Source organism: Mycteria americana, chromosome 3 (assembly GCF_035582795.1).
Source record: "Mycteria americana isolate JAX WOST 10 ecotype Jacksonville Zoo and Gardens chromosome 3, USCA_MyAme_1.0, whole genome shotgun sequence".
NCBI lineage: Eukaryota > Metazoa > Chordata > Aves > Ciconiiformes > Ciconiidae > Mycteria > Mycteria americana.
In genome coordinates this window covers 123,545,286-123,571,613 of record NC_134367.1, presented here as the reverse complement: position 1 = coordinate 123,571,613, position 26,328 = coordinate 123,545,286, and the positions used below count along the sequence as shown (strand labels likewise).

The 26,328-nt window shown below is 38.1% G+C and overlaps 1 protein-coding gene across 1 annotated transcript; it reads right to left on the bottom strand.

Moving 5' to 3' along the window:
• Positions 1-1,993: 1,993 nt before the first annotated feature.
• On the bottom strand, positions 1,994-26,324 carry APLF (aprataxin and PNKP like factor). Its single transcript, XM_075497198.1, has 9 exons — positions 26,312-26,324; positions 25,898-26,049; positions 24,412-24,538; positions 21,883-22,061; positions 18,697-19,085; positions 12,722-12,847; positions 10,177-10,223; positions 8,704-8,742; positions 1,994-3,215 (listed from the first exon to the last, which is right to left on the bottom strand). The coding sequence occupies exons 1-9, from the start codon at positions 26,322-26,324 to the stop codon at positions 3,013-3,015; spliced, it is 1,275 nt and encodes a 424-aa protein (XP_075353313.1). The 3' UTR covers positions 1,994-3,012.
• Between the last annotated feature and the right edge of the window lie 4 nt (positions 26,325-26,328).

The following is a 26,328-nucleotide window of genomic DNA, read 5'->3' as shown; positions in this document are numbered from 1 at the left end:
AAATTGAAAATTCATTAATTTAATTTTAAAATTAAATAACATCATTTTAACTAAAGAGTTAAATTTCAATTCCTACTCAAAGAAAGTCATTATCCAATAGGTCATGTGTATTCAGGCAATCACAACAAAAAATGACAACAAAGAGGGGGCTGCGCTAAAGGAGCAACAAATCGGTTTCCTTCTCTGACAGCGTAACACCTTGTCAAGGGCAGGTACCTGGATGTGGACTATCAGAAAGCCTCCACACCCTCTCACCTGATGTTCCCATAAACAGGCTAACAGAGGTTAGTCTCGATCAAATTACTGACGGTTGATGGAAAACCGCTCCTAAGAGTCATGCCTGGGCTGAGGGGCTTCTGTTAATTCTCATCTGAAAAAAACAGTGTCTGTTTCTGAGGATGACCCTTCAAGAAAGATAGATGCCAACTGGAAAGCATCCAGAGACTACAACTAAGAAGTTTCAGGAAACATGGTCTCATAGGATTAACCATAGGATGAATGGACTTGTTTAACGTCAGGAAGAGAAGGCAGAAGAGAGGTGTGTAAGGGCCTTTAAATATCTAAAAGGATGTTGCAAATGAAAAGGGAAATGACTTCTCCCTGTGCTCCGTGTTGAGGACAAGGAGGAATAGGATTGAAGCAAAGAAAATGCAGTTGAGGTGTTTCAGAGGCAGTTTGAAAGAGATCTATGGTATCATGAGTTAAAAGGAGGAGGAGGAATTACGGTTTGCACCTCATAATGCAAGGAACGGAGAGCTTACACATCTTAGCCCTGTCCTATGAAAACAGATAGGTACCCTCTAAGGTGACAGCCAAAGAAAAGGACTTCTTATTCACTTCATTTAAAGTACTGTGTTTCAAAATACTTTTTTTTGGGGGGTAAAGATTTCACTAGTCTATTTTTTCAGAGGTAATAAGCATATATTACAGGGTAATTTGATGCAGAGACTACATGGTGAAATGTTATACTCTGCCTTTTGGAGGCAATTGGCATAGATGGTCAGAATGTGCCTTTTATTATTTCACTAATATACCTACAGAATAAACTATAATCAGAGTGATTGTTTATTACAGTGTTACTATGTTATTATGATTAATAACAGTGTTATTAATCATAGGACTCTCTCTAGACTTGGCCCACTACGTTGTGGTGCATTCATGACTCACTGAACAAATACTGGGTAACTTGACATTTGAGGGTCTGCTGAGTGTCTGAGTAGTCTCATCTGTACCTCAAACAGAGTAGTTTCGTATTCCAGTATCCTGGAGTTACAAGTTCATCCCTCCAGAAGATGAAAACTATATCCTGCTGTTAAGGAAGGAATACAAGAACGGGAAAATACGGTTAAACAGAGATAACTTCAATCTACCAGTATAGAGCAGCTTGATTATGGCTTTGACTTTCCCGCTGTGTGCTGCTTTGGTCATATATAATTTTTTCAGTCCTGATGCATCAGTAATAAAACTTGATCTATTGTGCAAAACCAAGAATTACTTCTAAATTTGCTTTTGTGACTACATATCTGACTAGGAGCCTCCAGTGATAAAAAGCTATTTCTACTTTCAAAGTAAAGGCTACTAGCTCCTGGGAGCAGCTTAAATAGCCGTTGACAAGATAACGCTACGATACAGAATGCTTCAGCTTGAGGAAGCATTCTGTATCACAGAAGTCATCAGGCACTGTAAAAAAACCCCACCAACTAGATTCTTTCTGTATGAAATAGCTTTAGCAAACAGTAAGCCACTGGCCAACAGAAGCTGGTGTTGTCTAAATTCAGAACAGTTGCCCATCGTGAATGTTTATATTTTCACTATCTACAATTTTTGAGAGAAGTGTCTGACACACAATTGGCCAAAGATGATCCTGCATCCAAAAGCAGCCCAATGCCAGTTTACAGCAGTGGCCATTTTATTTTAAGCAGTGAATATTTTGCCACCCAACTGAAAAGCTTGGGTGTATTTGGATGTGTGTTTTCCACCATGATTGGGCAGATGTTCACAGAGGAGCCAGAGCCACACAAGAATGCTTCCCCTGCTGAATTTCAGGATTGTGTCCAAAAAAGTGCCAAATTCACATGGCTCCAGTCAACTGTCCTGAAACGTACTAAAACTTTTTAACTTTCTTTCTTGAAAGCTCAGGAAAGTTGTGAACACACTGAAGGCAAGATCTTCCAACAAAGTGTTTAGAAATCACAGAGACACAGTTACAAGTTTTTCCCACAGTCTGTTACAAGTTTAATTGTGCAAAAATACAGTCATCAAGACTTCAGCTTTGTTGTGAACTAAACACAACTCCAGTGATGTGCATGTATGGAAAGAGATACTACTGTAATTAGAGCAAATACACCATAATTGCTGTTGAGACCACCAGTGGTTTGATACACTGAGATACTGTTCAAGGGATTTAGACAATCTGTATTTAACTACTGTACATCAGGAGAATCAAATAAATGACACCTAAAAGAAAAGCTAGTAGCAGACTAATGAAGTTTAAGACTGCACTAACTCAAAAGAAAATTTAAAAAATGGTTTAGACAGATTCCCAAGTGATGGCCAAGAACTAGTCTGCGATACTGCAGGTGTGAAGTGTAACTCCTCTTCATTCAACACAGTATACATTGTGTTTCAGCAAAATAAAAGGCTTTCCTAATGCCAGTATTTCTGTCAAGCACAGGAAGATGAAGCATTAACAACCTTTAAAATTGTATTTCAAACTATGAGACACCAATGGTGTTGCAAAAGAAATAAATGGGGGGGGGAGGGAAACCACAAACAAAAAAAAACTTTCAGAGCTCAGTCATCTGGCTCCACCACTTAATAAAACAAAAAAACCCCCATCAAAATAATACATATGGACAAGAAAGGCATTTCTGAATCCCCTTGCCCCCATTAAAATCTTCCTGTAGTGCCTATGTCACTGAGGAAAAAAACAGTTTTCCAAGCAATTCCTCTCCTTGCGTGTCCATGTTTTAACACAACCAGATGGGACATTTGTAATGTTGTTCCGTGCAGCTACTTTTTGGTCTTAACAAATCTACGTGCTTCTTGCAAAAGCGTTTCAACATCTTCATTATCCTTGTCTTCTGAACTTGGTTCCCAGTCAGAGTCTTCATCAGTACGTTCACACTCCTCTTCCTCATCATCTATAAAGCTGTCAGTAAGGTCATATTCATTTGGTTCATCATCGTCACCATCTTTCTCCACAGCCTTTTTTCCTGTAGGGACAAAAATGTCATATATTCATGAATCATAAATACAGAAAGAAAGAGACCTTCCAGAGACTATCTAGTTAGTCTCTCTCCTCATGAGGAGAGTATTAACTAAAGCACTCTACCCAGTGCTTACTATTTTGATTTTCAAGACTTTCATGAAAAGCTGTACCATCTCTCTGACACCTACTGCAGCACTTACCAGTCTGATCACTTAGAAAGTTCTCCTTAGTGGCTTTTCTTCCAGCACTTGGAAAACAGTATCAGGCCTCTTCTGATAATGTCTTCTGGTATCAGAATATAGCAATATCAGATAACGTCTTCTGATAACTCTCCTTTCCTTAAGGAGAGGCACACGCAATTTTCCTAGTTGTCTTCCTGCTACTTCTGTACCTAAACAATACATCTACCTTGCCCTTTAGCCTCTAGGTATTGCTAGGCAGCTATTTTGACCCTAGATCTTCTGCCTTCATCCATACATACTTACTTAGGTCTACTTTATACTCATACCCTTTGGAATCTGACATGGCTTTTAATTTCCATTCACTTCTTTCCTGAGCTTCAGGTGAGAGCACGGAATCTGCTAGATCACTCTCCTCCTACATTCTCAACTGGGATCCACACTGGATAGTCTGTACTTCCTTTCCGAACACAGGTTAAGGAAAAAACAAACACCGAACACTTCTTTCCCATGCTGGGTGCAGCCTACCCGTTTCCCAGTTCAGTCTATCCTGTCGTGCTGCTTTCTAATCTGCTGTCCATCCATCTTCTTCACAACTTATATTTTGTGATCAAATTGCCTTCTGCCTTCATAGTATTTCACAATACTCTGTATTGGCAGGATTCAAAGACTCAGAAACCTCTATTGACAAGAAACGGATGCTGTTCACAGCATGTTCCTAAATTTTTTTTAGACAGCTTGTTTTGCAGTATTCTTGTAATTGCCTGAATATGTTGGCACATTTAAACCTAGTCCCAGAGGCAGGATAAGTCTGCTATCTGAAGAAGCCTTATCTATCTGACTTGGTAGTGTCTGTAGAAAGCTACTGCCATGGCAGCATTGCCTTCTCCTTTTATTTATCAGCAGCTGTGAACCTTCAACAAGTTTATTTCCACTGCTTCCTGATTCTGGCAGATGTGCATAACCCTTGCTCTACAAGCTTACATCGTCTCCCTTTTTTCTTACATGTCTACAATTCTTAACTAGTCACAGTCTGTTAATATTCCAATCACGTGTTATTCTGCCCTTAAGTCGTACCTCTGAGTAAAACTATGTTCATTCCTCTTCTTCCCAGCCTCCAATTTTTGCATTATCTCATCTAGAGATAACCTGTCAATGATCTCATACAGATAATTTACCTGTTGAGTAATTCTTGTCATCATCTTTCATATGAAACTATAAACATGGGGTTGTTTTCTCAGCTACAGACCCCAGTCCAAATCATTAACCTTTATATTAACCATAAGCATTTCTTAGCAATCTCTTGCAACCTCAGGTCAGAGCCCCAGGCACTCAAGCTACGCATGCGGTGAACAAACAAGAACACCAGTACCTTATGTAGTCACATCACATCCTCTCTCAGTTACATTTTTCTACTAGTGGGAACGTTCCTATACCAGAATTATCTTACGGTCTGATCAACATTTTATACTCTATAGCAACTCTCACCCAAGGTTTTCAAAAACATTTACAGCATTAGTCCAGTTTCTCACAGACACACAATTTTGTGGATGAATTGCGCTGTAGAGGCACTGAATGACCTCCTAGAATAATGTCAGCCACGTGTGACACCGCCGGTAATATAACTGAGAAATATCCTATGGCTAGCAATCTATATTCTTTGAAGGACCGACTGTGCACCATCTAGCAGAAAATCCTGAAAACGCCAATTGGAGCTGGAATCCACTATTACGCTTGCTAGTTTATTGTTTATTAGACTTCAGAGGAACTTAATCATGTCCATGTTTACCAGCAGAATTTCTTAGAAGAATCACAGACTATGGTCCACACGAGGCCCAGGGGGATACCTGACTTTCCAAAATACTTCATCAATTGAATAATCAGTATGGGCCCACTGGGAGCCCAGCATTCTTTACAAAAACTAAACCTCATGCTCCACCTCCTGATGAAAGAAAATATCCAATAGCATTACAGCCAGGACAACCTGTCATGGTAACTTTACCACAAATTGGAGCTGTACCTATGACTCTAACTAAACCTCATGGCCCACTTGCCTGGGAAGCTACTGACAGCAGTGGTGCAAAACAGAATTAGTGCACAATGGATTTTTCCTTCTTTCTAATGGGGCAACCTGTCCGGAAAACCCCACCAAGACCAGTTTGTTTTACCCTTTTATCTTGCGGTCTCCTCCAAGATGAAAATAAGGTACATAGTCCTACTGCTGTTGAAGATTTCGATAATACTTGCTTCCCCACGAACGCCCGCCTGTCTCAACTTAATTGTCAATCAAGAGGCAATGGCGTGGGCAGACACTGCTACCAAGCTGGTGACACTTGGCAGATGCGGCCAGCAAGACGGCACTGCCATGGGCAGACATGGCCAGCAAGCTGGTGCCAGCCTGGCAGATGGCACCGGCAAGGTGGCAACAGCCTGGGACGGGTATTCCCAATTCAGTGGGTATTCCATACCCCCTACTATTAAATGGGATGGTAGAAAGAGCTAATGGCTTACTAAAAAGGAGCCTTAAGTCACACGAGGCCCAGTGGGATACTCGACTTTCCAAAATACTTCATCAATTGAATAATCAGTATGGGCAGACACTGCTGGCAAGCAGGTGACAGCGTGGGCGGATGCCACCAGCAAGCTGGCAATGGCGTGGGCAGACATCGCCAGCAAGCTGGCACTGCTGTGGGCGGATGCCACTACCAAGCAGGCAAAATACTGATTACTTCTATCAAACTATATCTATTTATTTATTTTTTCCTACAAATGTAGGAGGAGCACCTATATATCCCTATCAACGCTTTTAGATTTCAGCAGTGAATGATGTACTTCCTTCCATGTCTTCCCAGTCCACCTCTTTCCACTACAGTTTAATTCAGACCCACAGCCCCTGTGCTGTTCATTAAGCACAATTCTGTCTGTTCCCTAGTACCATATTTATCAAGATGACCTTGAAACTTTCTCTGAAAGTATCTGCTCCATGTGCGGAGAAAAAGCTTGCTGACCATCCCTTTCCAAGAGTTATGTTTGGAAGTGAGCTGATTAGCATGCTAGAAAACCTACAAAGAAGCGTGTAGCAGAATCCTGCATATTCCATAGCCACAGCAGGTCATTCATCTAGGTAGTAACAATGTAGTGAGATCATTCAGTAATGACAATTTAATGACAGCATAACTCTGACCTTTTTTTTTTGGTGCCTCCTCCCTTACAACTATTCCCCCAGTAACTAGCCTTAGATTATTTCTCAGAACATAGCCCACATTCTCTACAGGAAATTTACAATCCCTCTGGTAGCAATTAGACTAAAAATGTTTAAACATGTCAAGTGTCATGTAGATGGTACCCTTCTTTTCTTGGCTGGTGGAGTTTAAATACACTTGTACGGAAATCAGTCCTGCTGTGCTTAACAGTGCAGTTGTGCCAAACGGCACAAAATAAAGGTTAATGGAGCCCTGACTGTCTGTATGACCTTGCACGGCTCGGTACAGCTGCCTCAGATGTGAACTTGCTGAGCGCAACCTTTTACAAGCTTTGCCCTCAAGAGAGCTAAGCAAGCCAGTCAACAAGACAGTGGGGAGGGGAGAGTCAGCAAATATGAACAGCACTTTAATTCATTAATTTCCTTCTTTCCCCTATGCACGGAGTATCAATTCTTCCCTGCTTCTTACTTAGTAAGAGGAGTTGAATTTGACAGATTGAATTTCACTTCCATGTTAAAGTTTTACATGCTTATAACAGAAGCACTTGCCCATCCGTAGTCACATTTAGCTGACCACTTGCCATGAGCTGTACAGACAGGATCTACCATTCGGGTAAGGAAAGCATTCTTATGAAAGGCACAGCTACAATTTAAAACCTTCAAGATTAGATTTAGACTTTAGATATACACACAGTCCAGCTTGCTTCATTATAAAATCTTAACCCCTCACTGCTCTTACAGTACTACTAACAATTCTCACCACGCTGTAATACACATTTCTACAAGGGAGCAGCGACCAAGATGGGGCTGGTACTTGCATCATGGGATGCAGCAAACCAGACAGGTAACACATGTACCTCAGAATATGCTAGTGCACAGATACAACCCTATCAAGCATTCAGTGATAGCAAAAGTGCACACATACATGATAAGGAAATGGGATGGGAAAGAAATTTCTCAGCAGAAAGTATAAAAGCAACCTAGTGCATCCACCCACAACAGAAATGGAGGCCAAAACACTTTGCCTAGAAAACTAACTACAGCTATTTGCACTTTTATTTATTTTCTCTAGAAGGCAGATCTCTCTATTTTGAGGATTTCTTTAGAAAATGCCTAGCCACACCTTGGTGATCTCAAGGAAGACAAGCCAGTTCCCACTTCCACTTGAGATGCAGCAGTTCCACATCCTCATGCCTTGTTCAGGCCAGTGAAAGTGAAGACTGCATATCACCAGACTTTCAGACTGTTCTTTAAAGCTCACTCTTAAATTATTTTGGAAAGAACAGGAAGCTTCACATTTGGAAGCTGAGAGACAGAAGAAGCCTGGAAATAGACCTAAAGGATATTTAAAACTGGAGTCTATGCACCCGCAACATATAAGTTAGCATTGTTGGCAGCAGCAAAGCAAGCTAAGTGTGCCACTGGTAAATGGAGGAGATGTTCATACCCAGTATTACAATTTACATTATCAAGAGAGACTACACCTTGCCTGTGCTACTACATAATCCTCACTGATGACTAGAAACTAAAGTAGGCAGTTTACAGTGAAAGCTGCCTGCAACTCAAAGGCATTAACCTTCTTCTATGCTTTGGTCCTAACAAGCCAGTATCTTACCTGAAACATCGATACCTCATATTAAGTATAAGAAAAGCTCATCAGCACATGCACAGATATCACTTTAAAGTTATTTAAAAGTCAATGCAAGGCAGAAGGAATATCTCAATATTTCAAGAGCAATCAATCTTTACTAGTTAAGGGGCAACCTTAACTAGTTGTGGATGAAACATTGGATTCCTTTCATCCTATTATGACCCTCGTGTAAGGAAGGAAGAATCAATTTAGCCACATGCGTCTCTCCTTAAAACATTTGTTTGTTTTCTTGTCTGCTTCCAGGGAAGTACAGGTATGCTCATCCAGGAAGCCTGGCACAAATCCAATTTCAGCACTATTACTTGTAAAAATGCAAGCAGGGTTTTACTAAAATAACAACTACTTCCTCCTCAGGTAAGTATTACCAAGCATCTCCAGCACTATTAAATGCCCAAAAATCAAAGCAGATCGGCCGTGTCCCATGCTGATGTGCCCATTCACAACATTAGAACATACTCACTATTCTTTGAAGTTCGTTGTCGGGTTCCTCTTTCAGTTACTAAAGAAAAGAAAGTTATTAGTCAGGACAGAGTACAACCTAGCATAAGGGTTATTCATAGAGGTTGCTACAATAAAAGACTGACCTATTAAAATAAATGCTGCAATGACTGTGCTATGTTTACAAGCGTAAAAACTATTCTCCTGCCCAAAAAAACCTTTCTTTTGGTATTGAATTATTCCTGAGAGAATACCCAGATGAACTCTTCTTACAATTATGAACCATTCCATCTGTAGAAAAATGTCATCAAAACTGGTGTTTTTATTTTTAAGCAGAAAATTGGTGTATTTCAAAACATTTAAATATTTTACACCATTGTTTCCATAAATGCAATTTCTCCTTAATAATATCATAATCCTGATTCTTTGAAGTAAAATACATTATCATTACATTTCCATAACTGTTCTGCTCTGAAGTATGGTTTATTGTATTGGGGTTTCAAGTGGGGAAAAAAAATCTCCGAGTCCAATAATCAAGAAAAAGCACAAAAAAATGCAAAGTATCTCTTTGAATTCTTGAAGAACAGACAAAATGTAAACAGTACATTCCCCTGTGTTTTTCAACAAGTCTAGTTACTGGAATATAAAAGACTAGAAAATTTTAGAATAGAAACTCAGATTCAGTTTTAATTATATTCCCTGCAAGCCTCAAGAGAACATACACGCAAAAATTTGTTCTCTCAGTAAGAAAATCACTGGTCAAAAAAAAAAACAAAACAAAACAAAAAAATGACAGACATGCCTGCAATGTTTGTTTTAGAGCATCACAAGACTTTAAAATTGTATGTTACCACAGGATTGCCTATCAAAAGAAAAATAAGAATAAAAAGTAAGTATGAGATCTTAAGATATAAATCTATACAGTTAAAACAAAATATTTCCGTGTACTCATTTTGCTGTAGGGATGGGATAAAATCTATAGAAATAATTTACTGCAGTAGCCATTTGAAATGTTGCGAAACACTTCAGTAACACCTAAATATATTCCCTGTTTTCATTGTAATACTCCAGCTCTGAATGAGGGAAGTAGAATACAGAGACCCAGTAATATCACAATATACCATGTTTAATTTTCAATAAATCCTATCAAACTCATGAAAATAGCCACTTGCCACACAGCATTTTTCTCAATATGTAAGATACAAAGCATAAAAACTATGTCAATTGTGTCTGACCCAGCCCATCTCACTTCAGTTGAAAAACATTTGAAAAAGTGAGTGCAAGTTTGCAGCGGCCAAGCAACCTTCCTTATCACAGACAAGGGCAGGACCTCATACTCAAGAAGAGCAAGGGTGCAGGGCAATACAAAGTAAGCTGCAAATGCAGTGTTTTTCACTTACAGTAGCTGAAAGCATTTTAGTCCAAATTTTTGGTATCCATTACTGGGTTTTGGGGTTCCCTCCCGCTTTGAGCTATATTAAACAACTTGGCTTACCTGGAGGTGCACTGTGCTTGTATTCTAACTTGTGCTGTGGATTCTTCCTGCAAAGAAGAAAACAGTAAAAGCTTGATTTGCCACCTTGCTCCTCACTTAACAAGCCCAGAACTCCTTGGTATTTTATGGATAATTTTCTTTTTAAAATAAAATTCTGTGACCAGTGCCTTACTGCAGTGTCTCAGCTTATAGAATGTAGGGTGGAAAAACATCAGGTTACTCTTGTGTCAGCATTAAAAAAAAAAAGATGGCTAATCAAAACCAAGAGATGAGAGAGTTTCCAAAGTTGTATGATAAGATGCATTTGTTCAGCATAACAACAACTGATCCAATTATTTACTCTCACTAAAAATGAAACCAGAACATAACTTCTGGTGCATTAAGTACAATGCACGCACAGTGCATTAACAGGTCTGAGACGTCCAGGCATATCTTCCACATGCTGAAACATAAGGCTACAAATTAAATAGTTTGGGCAAACTACAGAATTTGGAAAGAACTGCTTGTTTCAAAGATCACAGGGAGAGACCACAGAAGGATTCTTCAGAGAGATTGCTCGCTTCTGCAATATGCTGCTGCAACCCAGCAAGTTCAGTTTACAAATCTGTATGTCTTCTATTAAAAAAAAGCATCAAAGTAATGAAAGAAAATTTAAAGTCAGCTTACTCTTGCATCTGCAATACATGTTTCCCTCATTCAGGCTGTGATCCAGGTCATTAACACACTGATTGATCTCCCCCCCCCTCAGTTATCCAGTGCTGCTCTACTGCTTTAACTTGGTCCAACTTACATTGTGCTAATCTGTGTTGTTAGTATATTAGAGGCTTTTCTCAGGGCTGCATGTTAAAATAGTTTCAATGCGATTTATTTTTGTACAGAAAATTTTAAAAAAAGTTCTAACATTGGAAGAAAACCAGTTCAGTTGTCCTAATTTTTGCTTCTGAAAATAAGCAACAATTAAAAAGCCCACTATTTGAGAACATTGCTTGAAACTTGAAATGAATTTTTGCAACTGCAGAAGTTTCTGTATATTTTACAAAATACCCTTGCCTTGTAAAATCAGTTGCTTATTTATGTTTTCTTATTCTTCAAAGACCAGGGTAATACAGTTAGTCTTCAGTAGAAAAATCTTATTTTTATGTCAAATAACTCGTGACAAATTCACACGCTTCAAGTTGATTTACAATTCTATAGCTACTGCCATCCCTAAGTACATTATGTGTGCATTAGAAGTGATAGTTATCCGAATAAAAAAAAAATTGAAATACAGCTTCCTATTAAATACACTGTACTGGAACAAGAAGAATTGCCTATTTCAGTATTTTACTACTATCGTCAGCATCAGACCATTTGATCCCTACTCAAGGCATAGCATTTAGATCATTTAATTATGCTCCCTTCAAACAGTAGTGAACAGATAAAGACAACAAAAATAACAAGGAAACCCTTCAAATTGCATCTGTTGCTTCGTTGAAAGAATTATCGCTTTATGGGTGCCTCCTTTCCTCTATCCCCAAAGAATGAAACACAGATTAAGAAATTATCAACTAATACAGCACAGAGGAAGGAGACATAATTTTGGTTTTGGATAAAGCATCCATTGTACTCCTGAAAAGTATGTTGGCGATTTCGTTACCAGTATAACCACAGACTCCTCATCCTGAGATAAGAAATTAATCTCATCACTATTTTTCAGAAGAGAAACACTTTTTCTCCATTAGCCAAACATAACAGGGCTTTTTTCTTAAATGCTACCCTGATTTTATTACATTTCAGAGAGAACACACTCTTTATGATCACGACACTTTCTGGGAGAGAGGGGAGAAAATGTTTCTGCTCAGGCACAATCTTTATTAACAGCCGCTGCTAGTTTCAATATGCCCCCACAGAAGTGCTATGGCCTCAAAATATATCCTTTTGTCCAGTGTGTCAATTACACAGCAATCATTCAACTCTGCTAAATAAACATGTAAAACCTAGACATTGAGAAAAAAAATGGAATAAAACAATCTTTTGAAGAAAATCAACAGTGCTTAAAAGAAACTGCAGTCAGCCATCAACTGGATTTTATTGCCGTTACCTAAATTATGCTTTTTAACAAATCACATATTGATTAAAATAGAGTTTTTGTACAAAATCTCAACAAATGCTTTATCAAAATTTAAACTAGAAGTTACATATCACGAACAACATATAACAATAAATTATTGTTTATATAAAAAAAGAACAGTTTACTACATGTTGACAAGTGAAAAAGTGTTGCTCTCTAAGTCATTGCATAGGTTCCGAAAGTCAAGTTTTCATGTTCACCAGCTGAAATCACTAACAAGTATTTTGCACAGACTTTGGTGCTTTACAGGTCGCAGCCTGTCCACAGTAAATTTCAGAAGGCAGTGCGACTTCAAAAAAAGCCACAGCGATAGGCCACACTCAAGATTTAACATCAGGAATTACTCATTATTCTATTGTCATTTTGTAACTCCGGGGAAGAACAGTCTTAACCTGTAAAACAAGAAAAGCCATTTTGTTTCACAGTGTTTCTTACCTATAACAAGCCGTTCCATACGGACATTCCGGCCGGTTATCATTGTTATCCTGAGTTACGATCTCTGTTTCATGATAGTCATCATCATTAGGGTGACTGAACTGCTGAAAGTGAATGGGATTCTTCCTGCAAAATACAAATATGTATCGAGAACTGACTGTTTCATTTAAACACGAGAAGCGGAGAGAAGAAAGGTGTTACTGAATCAGTGAAAACGCATTTTTCTGTGGTTACCTAAAGAGGAGCTTTTAATGTTTAACTTCATGTAGAACGTAAGACCTACTTTCAGGATAACAGAAGAAAAGCTTTGTTTCTGCACAGGGTGCAAAAGAGGTTAAAACAGGAATTTTCCTATTTGCCATCAGCTTTAAGTTTCAGACCTCCAACACATACACAATCTACTGATGTAGTCATATAGCATAAATCTTACTCAGTGGACAACTTGCTCAGTTACGACTCCCTCTGGAGCTTCCGAAGTGCGATAGAAACTTCTACTTGAAGTCTTAGCTCAAGTTGGAAAGGCCAACACGTGGCAGCCAAACAACTGCAATACTAAAAGACTCCCCACACCCTTGGCTTATTGCATATTAGCTTCAGGCAACCTGTCTCAACTATTATTTCTGTTCCGTATGCAAGTTACTACTTGGTTGAATACTTCAAATGCCAGCATATTATTCCAGATGGAGCAATCTATTGGACATTACATTGATTATGCTGTCAAGTTTGGTTGGCTACCATGACATTTTATTTGAAGTATGAAATTACAACGATGACACAAAGTTGTACCATAAGACATAACAGGTCTGCATGTAGTTGAGTCACATGAATGTTAGTGATGAGAGCACGTTACTAGCATCCATGACTTTTTGCTCTACAACACTTACGCAGTTGAATCCAAGGTGAGCAAGTAGTGAATACAAATATATGCATAATTCAAAGAACATTTCTGCTCCTTCTAGGCAACAGGTTTGTGTACACACCATACAACACAAGAACACCACCACTTAAAGAAGAGTTTGCTTTATAAAACTTCTGTAAGTGATGTTAAAAAGAACACAGAAAAACAGGTTATGATTTCAGGAGAAATTAATGTGACAGATCAAAACATACTACAAAAGTTATGTCAAAGCTAACATACTGCTACCAATAGCAAATCTACTTTTTCCCTATGACTTCTTTTAGAGATACTTTTTTCAAGCATAATATTTAAAAGCAAGAAATGAGACATATTTTAATAAATGATTTTCCAAGACATCCACAAAATAGTTCAGTGATTTACCACACTAATACCCAGACTACATAAACTTCAATGTGTTTGTGCAAATTATAAAATGTGAACTGCTTGTGTCAAGCAAGAGGAATGACAACTTCAAACTACAGTATAATTACTGTTTTAACGAGTTTACACTCGTTACAGCTGCATTTAGAAACACAAAGCCAGAAACATGTATGTAGCTAGCTACATACACAACAGCTTCCTCATTGATCACAGGCATTCTTTCTTTTAAAATAACAACTACCTCTTATGAACTTTACAGGGAACAGTCAATATTAATTTCAGCATTTCAACTACTGTCATAACAAAAAAAGCTTTTGTTACAGCTTTTGCAAAATGATTACTTAAGCACTGTGAGCTCTACTAGCCATTCAGGCCTCCTTTTAGGCATTTGGAAAAGATTAGATATTTAGTATTAACACTTTAAATCTCCATTTGCCTGGTATCTTTCAGTCGGGAAACTCAAGCAGCAAGCTACAGATAAACTCTTCAATGAGCTACTTATCAAAGATCCAGTGTCCCTTGGATCTATTTAAATAGGTGACAGACTTCTCATCCTGGTCTTTTCTATTAACTTTTGCAAACTGTAGGGTAAGTAAATACTGTTTCACTAGGTATCATTGCAAGGTTGCATTTACCAGTCATTTACTCTACCACAAGTTCTCAGGAAACATCATTTCTTACACCAAATTCAGGCTGGCTGCCTACTTCTTTTCCCACTTAAAAATAAATAGGATGAAACCAAGTCATTTTAGAGGCTACTTGCTTTGTTTTCTAAATGCATAGAGCTAGCTTATTAGCAATATTAGCAAGAATTTTGAGTCATTTGAGACACAATTCATCTTCTCAAAGGGATACAAAAGCAACTAATGTTCTGCGAAATCATTTTTATATTTATTCCTGCAATAAGATACATGTAGCATCACAGTCACCAAGGAAAGAAGGCCTAATAGCTGGCACTTAGCCAACCTATTGTATTTTAGGAGATATCCATTTCCTTTCAAAAATTTCCTTTGAAACCTACTTGCACAATACCAAACAGCCAAACAGCCGGGGTGGGGGTGGGGTTTGTTGGGTTTTTTTTTTTTGGTTGGTTGGTTGGGTTTTTAGACACAGAGATTTGAGTTGTAAGAGCACAACATCTATCATGCCATGAGTTGCACTCCAAAGTTAATTAGTTTCACAACAAAACCTCACTGTACAGGAATGTGTTATTCATTTGATCAAAACAAAATCATTAAGCTTTACTCACACAAAAATTAACCAATTAAAGCTTATTTTAAGAATAAAGTTTTATGGGAGATTTGCCTTCTCATAAACATACTCACACAGTTACTGCAACGCTCCTTTCACAGAAGCTCTGAATTTGTGTACTCACACTTCATGATGCAGAAAATTATGCACATAAAAATTATGCAAATAAAACTGATAAAGTTCTTCAGAATCAATGCAGTCATCTCAGGCAGAAGTTGAGTATTGCTCAGTGAAATATTTAAAACAGGTTTTTGTCTGTGCAGCTACCAAAAGCAACTTAAAAGCTTTTTCTAAAGCAAGTTTAACTGATTAGGTCAGAATCCCTGGCTCTTCATAATCAATGCAGAAGACCCCTGCCATCTCAAGGACTTATTTTCTCAGCTACTAAAGAAACTGGTAGCGAAAATGTAATGAATTACCAGCACTAGTTATAAAGCCGTAGAATTCAAGCCTGAAGTTATGCCACAACTGTGACTAAGATGTTTGTAAGTTCTAAATTGTAAGTCTTATTAGAAGACAGGACTCAAAAAAAAAAAAAAAAAAGACAGATGCAGGTCTTCAGCTGCCAGATTTACAAGCTTAAGGTGAAAGGAAAAATACTTATTTTCATAAACAAACAAGGAGCAAAGTATTTAGAAGAATGCACATACAAATCCAAAGACTGGTTGAGCATGCCCTGCTTTGACAGCTATGGGACAGATTTACACACACCTAGTCAGCAGAGCACTGCATCACAGGCTAGCAAAAGGATAGAATTGTGGACAAAAAATTGTGGGTTACAGTTTTAGAGATGAGAGTTCGGGTCTACCGCACCCCTTCTATGCAGCCCTTGAAAAGGGTGGTTGGGTTTGGATTTATTTTTATTTTTAATTCCCTATTCTTCTAAGTTCAGAAAAACAAGCAGCAGACAAAATGAACACAAGATAGTATTCAAAGAGTAAGTTCTTTGACAACAAATATAGTCAGATATAACATACACAGAGCACTTTGTCTCCTGGTGATAATAGCAGTTTCTTTCAATTTGGTAAAGCTTCAGGCTAACTCAAAAAGAGAATCTGAAGGATGACAAGAAGAATCCCTGGAGCAAGAGGCGTGCATCAAGCTCAACTCTTTCAAAAGCAGTGTCTTCAAATTCATAAATGAAGAAACTGAACTATGGGTTACAAAGTTATTTCCTAAATGTTTAAGATATGTGTTAGAGAAATCTAATAAAATTAATAGAACTAGCATTTAATCTTTTCAATTTGTGCTATTTTAGTAGGCACCTACCAAAGGTACCAAAGTCATATCCAAAAGACAAGTATCTCTTAATAGGAGTTTACAAAATAAAGACTAGAACTCTGAAGAACATTTACTTATTGGATAAATTACATTTTATGAATAAGAAACCTCACCTAGAAAAAAAAACAACTTTAAAGAAATGTTACAGTTACCAAAGCAGTACTCATTTAAGAAGCTGACTCCTACAGCACATTTTGTTAGAAGACACCTTTCATAAGGTTAAAGTAATGAAGGAGAGGGGAAACCAACTACCCATTGTACTCAAAAGAGCACTCAAAGCAGCCCCTCTTCCTTAGCAACTCTAAAAACTAGGTTTTGCTCAAGGGAAACACTACACAATGAAAAACTGAACATGCTATCAATGTGTTCCTTCAAAGCACCCATTCACATCACACTTACATACATGTTCTGTTAAAAATACAGGTAACTGCAATGACTTGCTTTACTCTTAACACAGCTATCCCATCAATGCAGAAAGACTACTTGGTGGTCTTATATTAAAAGCAAATACTAAGACAGACTACAAAGCATATTTCTTTTGCTGCAGACAAGCAGGTTCAGTCTCATAACATTTCCTGAAGATCAAAGCTGATGTTTTTGATACTTCATCTTTACAAATTTCTCCAACAAAGTAAGATTTTGTTGTTATTTCAGAGCATTCTTTTTTCTTATAAAGCAATACTTTCCAAAAGTATTGCTGCCAAACATTTTAGAATAAAGACCCAAGAAGAAACGTGCACATGTAGACTCCTATTCCATATTATCTGTAACTAAAATTTGCCTTCCTAAACATTAGGAATCCTTCAGCATATCAGAGCATTAAATCAGCTTAAGCCCCATACAGGGCAAAACGTGTCTGAGCAAAATTAAAAGTAGCTGGAGCAAACTAGAGGCTACATTTGTAGTACTGGATCAGCTTAACTGCCTAATAAAACATGTTTTCATCACATTCATTAAGGGCAAAAATTGAGATATGTGAAAGAAAGCCACATGAAAACTGGAAGTCTGATGTGTTCATTAACACAACAGCTTTACGCTTTTGATTTACACAGTTATCTGCAGCATTAGGCACACCAAACATATACAAGAACCTGTTTACTTGTCCTTGCTTGTTTTCTAAACAACCTCACTGTTGTCTCTTATTGCTGAAGCCCTGGGGGGAATAATAAAAAAATAAAATCACAGGACCTACTGTTTCCTGGCTTAGCCTTATCTTTTGTACTTAAAACGTACACGGATTTACCTAGAGCTCAAAACCTTCTCCTAAATGCAGTTGTCAGGTCATTGGTCATTTGCTAGCCTCAAGACCACCTCTGGATTTGTATCTTCCCCTTCATGTATCAACACATGGCACTCCAGATCTTTTCTGGGCAGAAAGAATTAGCAGGAGACCAGGCACTCAGCACTGATGTTTTGGAACTTCACTGGAACATTTGTATCCCACAGATTTGTAAGACAGATCCTTCACTGTGAATTGAGAGGGTATGAGTGAGAGGAAAAAAAAAAAAGGGGGGGCAAAAAAAAAAAAAAAGCTCTTCACTTGTTTTACCAAAGACACTGACCAGATAAGGGTTAACATGGAGTTTGTGAGTATGTCTTTTTCTAGTTTTAGGGAAGGAGTGGAAGCTAATGAAAAAAAGCAGACTGGCCAAGTTATAATAAAAGTAATTTTTGATTATTGATTATTTAAGGAATGACAGATAATAAGTATTTTAAACATTCAGATCACAAAACATGCAATTACTTCAATAAATACAATCATCTTTCACAAAACTTTCATTTGCTAATAAAACAAGCCTACAGGGTCTATGTTGGGCATTTCAACCATTTATATCTCTTCTCCCTCCTGGTACACACAGGGGTTTTTTTTAATTTCTTTTTAAAATGGACCTTTGTTTCTTATTTCCTACAACATTTCATCTTTTAATTTGTTGAAGTACTTCACCCTTTGTTTGGGTTATATTAGCAGTTAGCAAGACATCTTGGCTCCTCTTTTCATACTTCTAAAATTCCTGTTATGCCATTTGTTTCTCATCAGTCCCCTGCTTACCAAAAGATTTTTTTCAAATCAAAGCTTGTAACGACTTTACTGTTTCCTCTTCCATTGCCAATACATTACTTCTTAATAATAAGCTATCTTAAGCTAGTTTTAATTTTGCTTTACCTGTAACAGCCTGTTCCATACATGCAAGGTGTCCTCTTATGCTTGATCTGTTTGGAGCTTTCTGAAGCATCTGCACTTCTGGTTGAATCAGAAATCTCAGTCTTGTAATCCAGATTTGCATCAGTCTCAAGAATCCCTTCCTGGGCACCAAAATACTGGGGAGTCCTGCCCCAGGGAGCTTGTTCGCTTGTAGAACCAGTAATCTGCTCTTTGTTTTCTGTTTCCTCAATTCTATTTTCTTTACTGGAGATCTGACCTACTCTTTTAGACCATTTACTATGCGGCTGCCTATCATTTTTTTCCAGAGAACTTCCAGGGTTTTTTGTTCCAGTCTTGCCATTTCCTTCCATGTTTCTCATGGTACTCTCAAGAGGAAATCCAGATGTATTCTGTGGAACAAGGTTACATTTTGAAGGACCTGAAAATTTACACTCTTCAGAATTAAAAGCTTTAAGGTCAAACTCCACCTCATCTCATCATTCCTGTTTTCACAATCAGAGAATCATAGAACAGCCCAGGTTGGAAAGGACCTTGAAAGATCATCTGGTCCAGCCTTTAAAATCTTCTACTCCACTTTCCAAACTCAAGTTAGCTGCTAAATACAGCTGCTGAATGAAAGGCTCAAGTTAAGAACACACACGCACAATTTAAAGAAAAACTTAGCCTAGAGCTCCCGTCCTCAGCTTCAGTTTCCTCACAACACAGTCAGGCTCATCTCTCACCACCTCCATTTGTGAATGGTCCAAAGACTTTAGTTTAAATTAACTTTTAATCAAAAGTACCGCTCCTGAAAAATGAATGGGGGTTATACATGTGAAGATATAGTAGACTCTCAAAGAATGTATACTCCTATACAAGAATCAATTTTAATCCCTTAAGTACCAAGATATATGGAATATATATATTTATCCGAGAGATCTATGGGAATTCATGATATACACCTTGAGCTTAATCCCACCCCAATACAGCTTAAATGCTTCAGCTTGTGACTAAATCGTAAAACAGTTTGTCAGTAGATACCATCAGGCAAAGATTTCAGTTTTGACAAATACTGCATTTTAAATTTTGGAACACACATACATTTAAAATAAGATAATGTGCGCTTTAGAAAAAGAATACGGGATACATAACCAAGACAAGAACATTGTCCCAACAACCAAGACATTATCCGGAAGCACACCTATATTGACGGGTGAACTACTTGGATACATCACAGAACTATTCAAAGGTCTCTGCTCTCTACAGTTTATTATCTAAGTTCCCCCCCCCTAGTAAATTTACACTTAGTTTACACAGATGTGTTTGGCAGAGCTTGAAAATCAGCGGGTGGTGTCCTATTTGATTTTGTTCCTTTCAATGCAAGCCTCAAAACGTCAACCGAAACCAGAGACAATTACATTTGAGCAGCAATGTGATTAAGAAAGGGCAAAGTCACCATTAATAGCAAATGATCCTGACAGCAGCATACTTAGTAAGTCAAATCAGAGACAAAGATGACTCTTTTATCGAGACTCACAAAATAAGGCTCAGCAAACAACTGCAGCTTAGGAAATAAGCCTTCATTTGCAAAAGGAGGACTAAATTACTCTAATTTGCCACTCCTACTTGTGACTCCTCTACTACATACTTCAATCCACTGCTCATACTGTATATAATGAGACTAAAGACTTTCACATTTATTATGACGACCAGTTAAAAAACAGGTTGCAATCGAGGGAAACCAAAGACAACAGCAGTACTGGCACTGGTTATAACACGTATGTGACCACACTGCCATCTGGCAGCTGCTGGCGCTGAGAAGAATTAAGATTCTTTTTAGTTCCTACTCTACAGCAGATTTCCTCAGTCGCTTTAAATATGACAGCAAAAGAATGATTTTGGTTTTGATACCAAAATTCCAATCTTTTAGAGCTCTCTGATTATTACTTTTGCTTGCACTAACCCATTATTTTTTCTGCAAAGTTCTGAAGGCAATTTCTTACACTGTGCTCAAGGTAAAAATGAGTTATGAAATTATTAGGAGAAAGTAAGTAAGACTTCATACTTACAAACGGCAAAATGAAATAATTCATTATGTAGTCACTCAACTTATAATTTGACAAAGAGAAAATAGCACTGCAGCTGGTATTACAATACCTAGCCAACAACAAAGCTCACCACTCAGAACACTTTTTCCAGATTAAAAGATACCACTATGTTATATCAAAACTACCCTCAAGGGTATGCTCTCCATGAGTAGATCATTTCCATTAACCTTAAGAGTTCATTAAAAAAACAAAACCAACCCCCAATTGTTTTCAGTGTCAAAACCGATGAAGCATACCAAATTAATAGTACTTTAAGTATTTTATCAGATCCTAGAACAGATCCAGACCATTCTAATGCTAGAGATTAGAAACACCTCCCCTGGTTGTTCACTTAAAGGGAAAGTCAGTGAAAGCCTCACTTTGCTCTCACCAGAGTATGTTTTGTTTGGTTTTGATAATGATCCTTCTCTTTTCATTATTTGCAGGGTGCTATCAATAAGCATTTAACTGCCTATAAACGCAGCTGTACTTTAAAGACACACAGACGCATTGACCAGCTGGACTGAAGTGTCTCTTCACTCATTGCCACATGTCATTTTGGATTTCAGATTACCTTTTTTCTTTCCTTTTTTTGACTCAGATTCTTAGATAGTGGCATAAGCACACTCCCTGCTATCTTTCTTCAAAACACAGCAGTTGCTAAGCCACATACCATAATATTCTGATCATAAAACTTCACCAACTAGAATGGCACTAGTTTGGGAAAAGTCCAGTGTGCATTACACCAGTGTCATACCATCACCTAACCCTAGAGGGTTCTCAGAAAAAGAAACCACACACCAAGCCACTTCTAGGACCAGTACTTCGGCCCATGTCTTCCAGCCTCTTGCTGTAAAGCTGAAAGTCTGGTATTTCTGTGGAACATTCGGGGCCTAAATCCCAGATCCTGAGAAGGAAGTGCAGAAGACCAAGTCTCTGAAGACTTCCAGGATCCTTGCTATAGAGCTGTCCAATGGACTGGCATTTCAAAACAACTGTTAAACAACAAATCACAAGCAGAACACATAGTTATGTTGTAGACCCAACCTTCAACATGACATTGCCAACTACATTCTCAGTTTTTGAAATACCATGGTTCTGCCCTGAGCCAAAAAATTACCTGAGATGAAGGGACAGGGATGAAAAGACAGCTCCTTTTCCCTTGATCTTGTTCTTCACCTTCAAAATCCTCTATAGTTTCTTCAGAAGCTAATCTTTTTTTCTGCTGCACATTTACTTCTGATTTTAATGACTTCATATTACTTTCTCCCCTTCCTTGGCCTTTTTCCACTCTACTACCTTAAAAGAAAAATAAAAGGGTACTTTTGGAATGCAACTTTTTACAGTGAAATCCTGATCACATTAGAAATCTAAAGCTACATCAAAGTAGAACACTGGGCAAAAAGCATAAGACATAGCAGCACTTATGCCTGTGCTGTCTCAACAACACATTTTTCACTTCCCGCTTATAGGATTAAAAAGTATGTTTTAGAATAAAACAGATGTTTCAGGGGGAAATTTGAAGGAAAACAATAAATACGTGGCAAAGGATATTCTGGACTGACTGACTGACAAGTTCATTTACACAATAGGAGCTAATCAAGTAAACCAAACATCCAAGGATGACTTCTACCACAGACCTTTCAAGTAAATGTCCTTTCAGACTACCAGTTTATACACACAAACATCAATTAATTAGGACATGGCAAAATCAGGGTATGCCCACTTGCCTAGTCAACCACATCATGGTTGATTATTTCATCAGCCTGTAACTGATAGAAAGACAACTAATGTTGTGCTTCTCTTGGGAAAGCTTCACATCCCAGAAAACTGTAAGTTCTCTGTACTGAAGTATTTTCTGGATATACAGCTGGGAAACAGCCAGGGCCATTGTACTGGTTTTGTTATAGCTCCATCTGCTGCAAAATGCATTCAGAAGGAAGATACTCGATCCCATTTTGCAAGACTTCAAAAACTCTTCCCCTTCAAAAAATACAGGCATGCCAGAGACATCTGTAGGAAGCAAGGAATTTTCCCAAACGTTAACGTCTGACTTCAAACAACTAATTGGTGTTCCCTTTCCAGTAAGAAGACATACAGAAGAGAAACAAAAGAGCAGCCTTTTCATTTTACTCTCCACCTTTCCATCCAATACCACCCTAAAAAGATGCAAACTATTTCACAGTTTCAAGGAAATAGGAGATTTGCAGAAGAGATTGGTTGTTTCATTAAAGCAGCCCATTCTAAGCCGGAATCATTAGCTCACGTAATTAATTTTTAAACGACTCCAATAAGGTTCGTATGTACCCCTAGCTCCCTCAAGGTCAGGCCTTCAACAGCACACAGATACCCCTTGCCCACACAGCTCCAAATCTCAGCACCTACGTGATCATAATGTTCAGTCTTTGAAATAAACATTATATACACATATATAACAAACATTACAGTACTTGTGGAGAAAAAAACAAAAACCCCCACCCCACCAAAAAAAAAAAAAGCCACAAAAAACCCCCACAACACAAAACCAAACATAAAAAACCAATCACACTAGTGCAGGACTCAACATAGCCAGCAGAAGTCCTCTAGTACATGCAATTTTTACATCTAAGGGAATAAGCCAGCAGAGAACAGTCTAGATTTGGGGGGGGGGGGGGGGGGGGGTTGTCCTTTGCTTCCTATAATTTTCTCAAATTTAGCTTTTGAGGAAAGGAATAGGCAGGGTAGCCACTGGCATACGACTGAAGTGTTTAAAGCCAGAATTGGACAGGTCAATCCAACCAGACACCTGCATTTACTACAAGAGACAAGCAGCAATTGGTCAGACACTACACGAAATACTTCTGCAGGCCTGCTATATTGTCAGATAATGTCTAATGGCAGTTTTAGACCTCTTTACAAGCTCCCAGGACCAAAGCTGGACATGCTAGAAGATTTTCTTGGGATTGTGCCAATGGGGCACCCTTGTGTCTCCCATTGATAAGAGACTAAACACAGTATTCTGCTGCTGTTACTGCTGATACACAGTGGTAGAAGTTTATCGTACATTCAGCAATTTCCTTTTGCGGGAAGGATAAGAGGAAATGCAATATTATTTTAGCCTCATACTAGTAGGAGACTACTATAATGTGATGAACTGCTCCTCCTAGGAAGAAACTTTGGACTAAATGATCAAGTCTGATTCAGTCACAGTTAAAAATAAACTAACACGCACCACCACCCAAAAAACCCCACCTTTAAAACCTGTGAAATTAGAAGAATCTAAATTTAGAAGGGCAATCATTGACTTAAATGTGGAGAAGGCTTGGAATTAAAGGCATGGAAACTACCTAGAATTTACACACTAAACAAAACAGGTGAGTTTATAGGAAAGGGCTCTAGAACATCAGATGTTCAGCTGTCCAAAGAGAGTATATTACCTGGCATAAAAAAAAAAAGAACAGAAAGAAAATCAACTGATCAGAAAGAGCTCTGTCACACCTGCAGGACTGATGCCAAAGGAGACAACATAAGTCAGTCTCTGTCAGCTGCCAGGCACAGAACATGGAAAGAAAAGTAACAAATTAATACTTTCTACCACCACAATTATAATTTAAGAAAATGAGATCAAAGCACATAAATGTATATTGGTATGCAAACACTGCAAACCTACCTCCTTTCATTACAGGCTCAGAAATCCTCTGAACCAGGAGGTCTCTTTCCAGCATCCAAGATGGAAGCACTCTCTTTCTTTGAATAGATCTTGACTGTTCACTTTCAATACCATCAGAAGGAGCAACCTGAAACAATAGTCACTGTTTAGTACCTTTCTTCAGTTACAAAAGAGGTTGAAAAACTAGAACACAAGTTTGTACACAGTTACGTCCTTCAAACACAGCCTGGATAACTACCTATTTTTTAGATGGTGCCTATTGCCTGTTTGTTTGGGGGTTTTTTTCCTACTCACTCAGAAAAACAGCATCTATAGAAACCTTCGCGTAGTAAAAAAACCTCCTTAGACCTTTGGAATAAGTGTATAAAAGGCTACAGACTGAAAGTTTCATAGAAGAGCTGTATCATCATCTTGCTGTAGAGTTTCAACCCACAGAAATAAGAGAAAGAGGAGGTTTAACAAACAAATGCCTATTTGTCAAAAAACCAGAAAAGTCTTGGTAGCATTCTCTCAATTCCTTTCTCCAAAAAGGAACCACACTCTAAACATTAAATACACCGAAGTCATGTTCAGTACATACTTATGTACTGAAAGTAACACTATCAGTTTCAATCTCTACTTACTAAAAGGTAAGTATCCATTCCAGGAATCTCATCTACAGTAAAGGCTGGCATTTCATTTGTTCCATGTAGTTATCTACTGTACAATGACATTGACCAATGCGTCCTTTTACCACTATATTGCCGGATACACAACAGAAGACCTAAGAAAAATCCCACTGGCTCCATACACTATTTATCAGAGTGTCTGAAAGCCATTTTTACTCAGCAACATTTAAAAAAAAGCAAAAGACGCTTGCTTTGAAAACTCTGTTTTGCTGGACAAGATGCTGGCTGCCAGGGAAAAACAGGAGGGTTATTTATCTGTGTGTTTGTATGGATCTTGACAACGCAGCTCCATCACAGCTGTACGGTTCAAATGAAATGGGCTGCTAGTACACTATAAACAGATATTACAGCCAGCACAAGGTATCTACAGTCCAACTGCACACTCTCCAGATATAAGTTTCAGAGGCTTTTAGGCCTGGTGGGAGAACAGTCATTCACTCCCCTAGGCGTTCACAGGTACAGCACAGCTACTGATACAGACCAGAGACCAGAACCAGACTTTGTTCTGTAGGACTGAACTCGGCTACCGTATTGTTAGTTCAAAATATTCCTGTAGCAACAGCAATTTTTGTGTATTCCAGAGAACCAATTGCTGCAGGGTAATTATCATAAACATAAATACACAACAGAAATATATTTATGTACTTGTATAGCATACAATCCCAATCAATAAAACAACAGATATTTTGAGCATACAACTTTGTCAGAAGTTACTTCGGGGGCTGGGGGGGGGGGGGGTTTAGAAAACACAACACCTTTACTTCATTTTCAAAACATGCTTACGAACATTAAATTTAATTTAAAAATTAAGCACCCACCAAATGTCTGTAAGTAGTGTCATTTTTTCTCATTTTTGCAGTTCCCTGTATCTCAGAGTTGGAGCATGCCGGTTCTATTAATGACGGACTAGAAGACATCTCAACAGGATGAACAGTTGGTCCTTCTTCTGCTTCAGCCTCTGGATTTTTTTCTGAGAAAGCAAATTAATTTTTAGCTAGTCAAACTCATCATGAATATAAACATATACTTTTCACTTAAACACAGAAGCTGGTCTGAATGTTTGCTATTAATACACTTCTAAATTCAATGTAACACACTCTTACATCAGCTTACAGAGGAAATAAACGTGCCTTCCTTTCCACCTTTCACTAAAAGTATTTTGAAAACCAAAGATTTTCCAACTGCTGCTGACCCCTACTGTACTGTGTTTTGTTTAAGTACATAATTTATACTAGCCACTGCCATGACA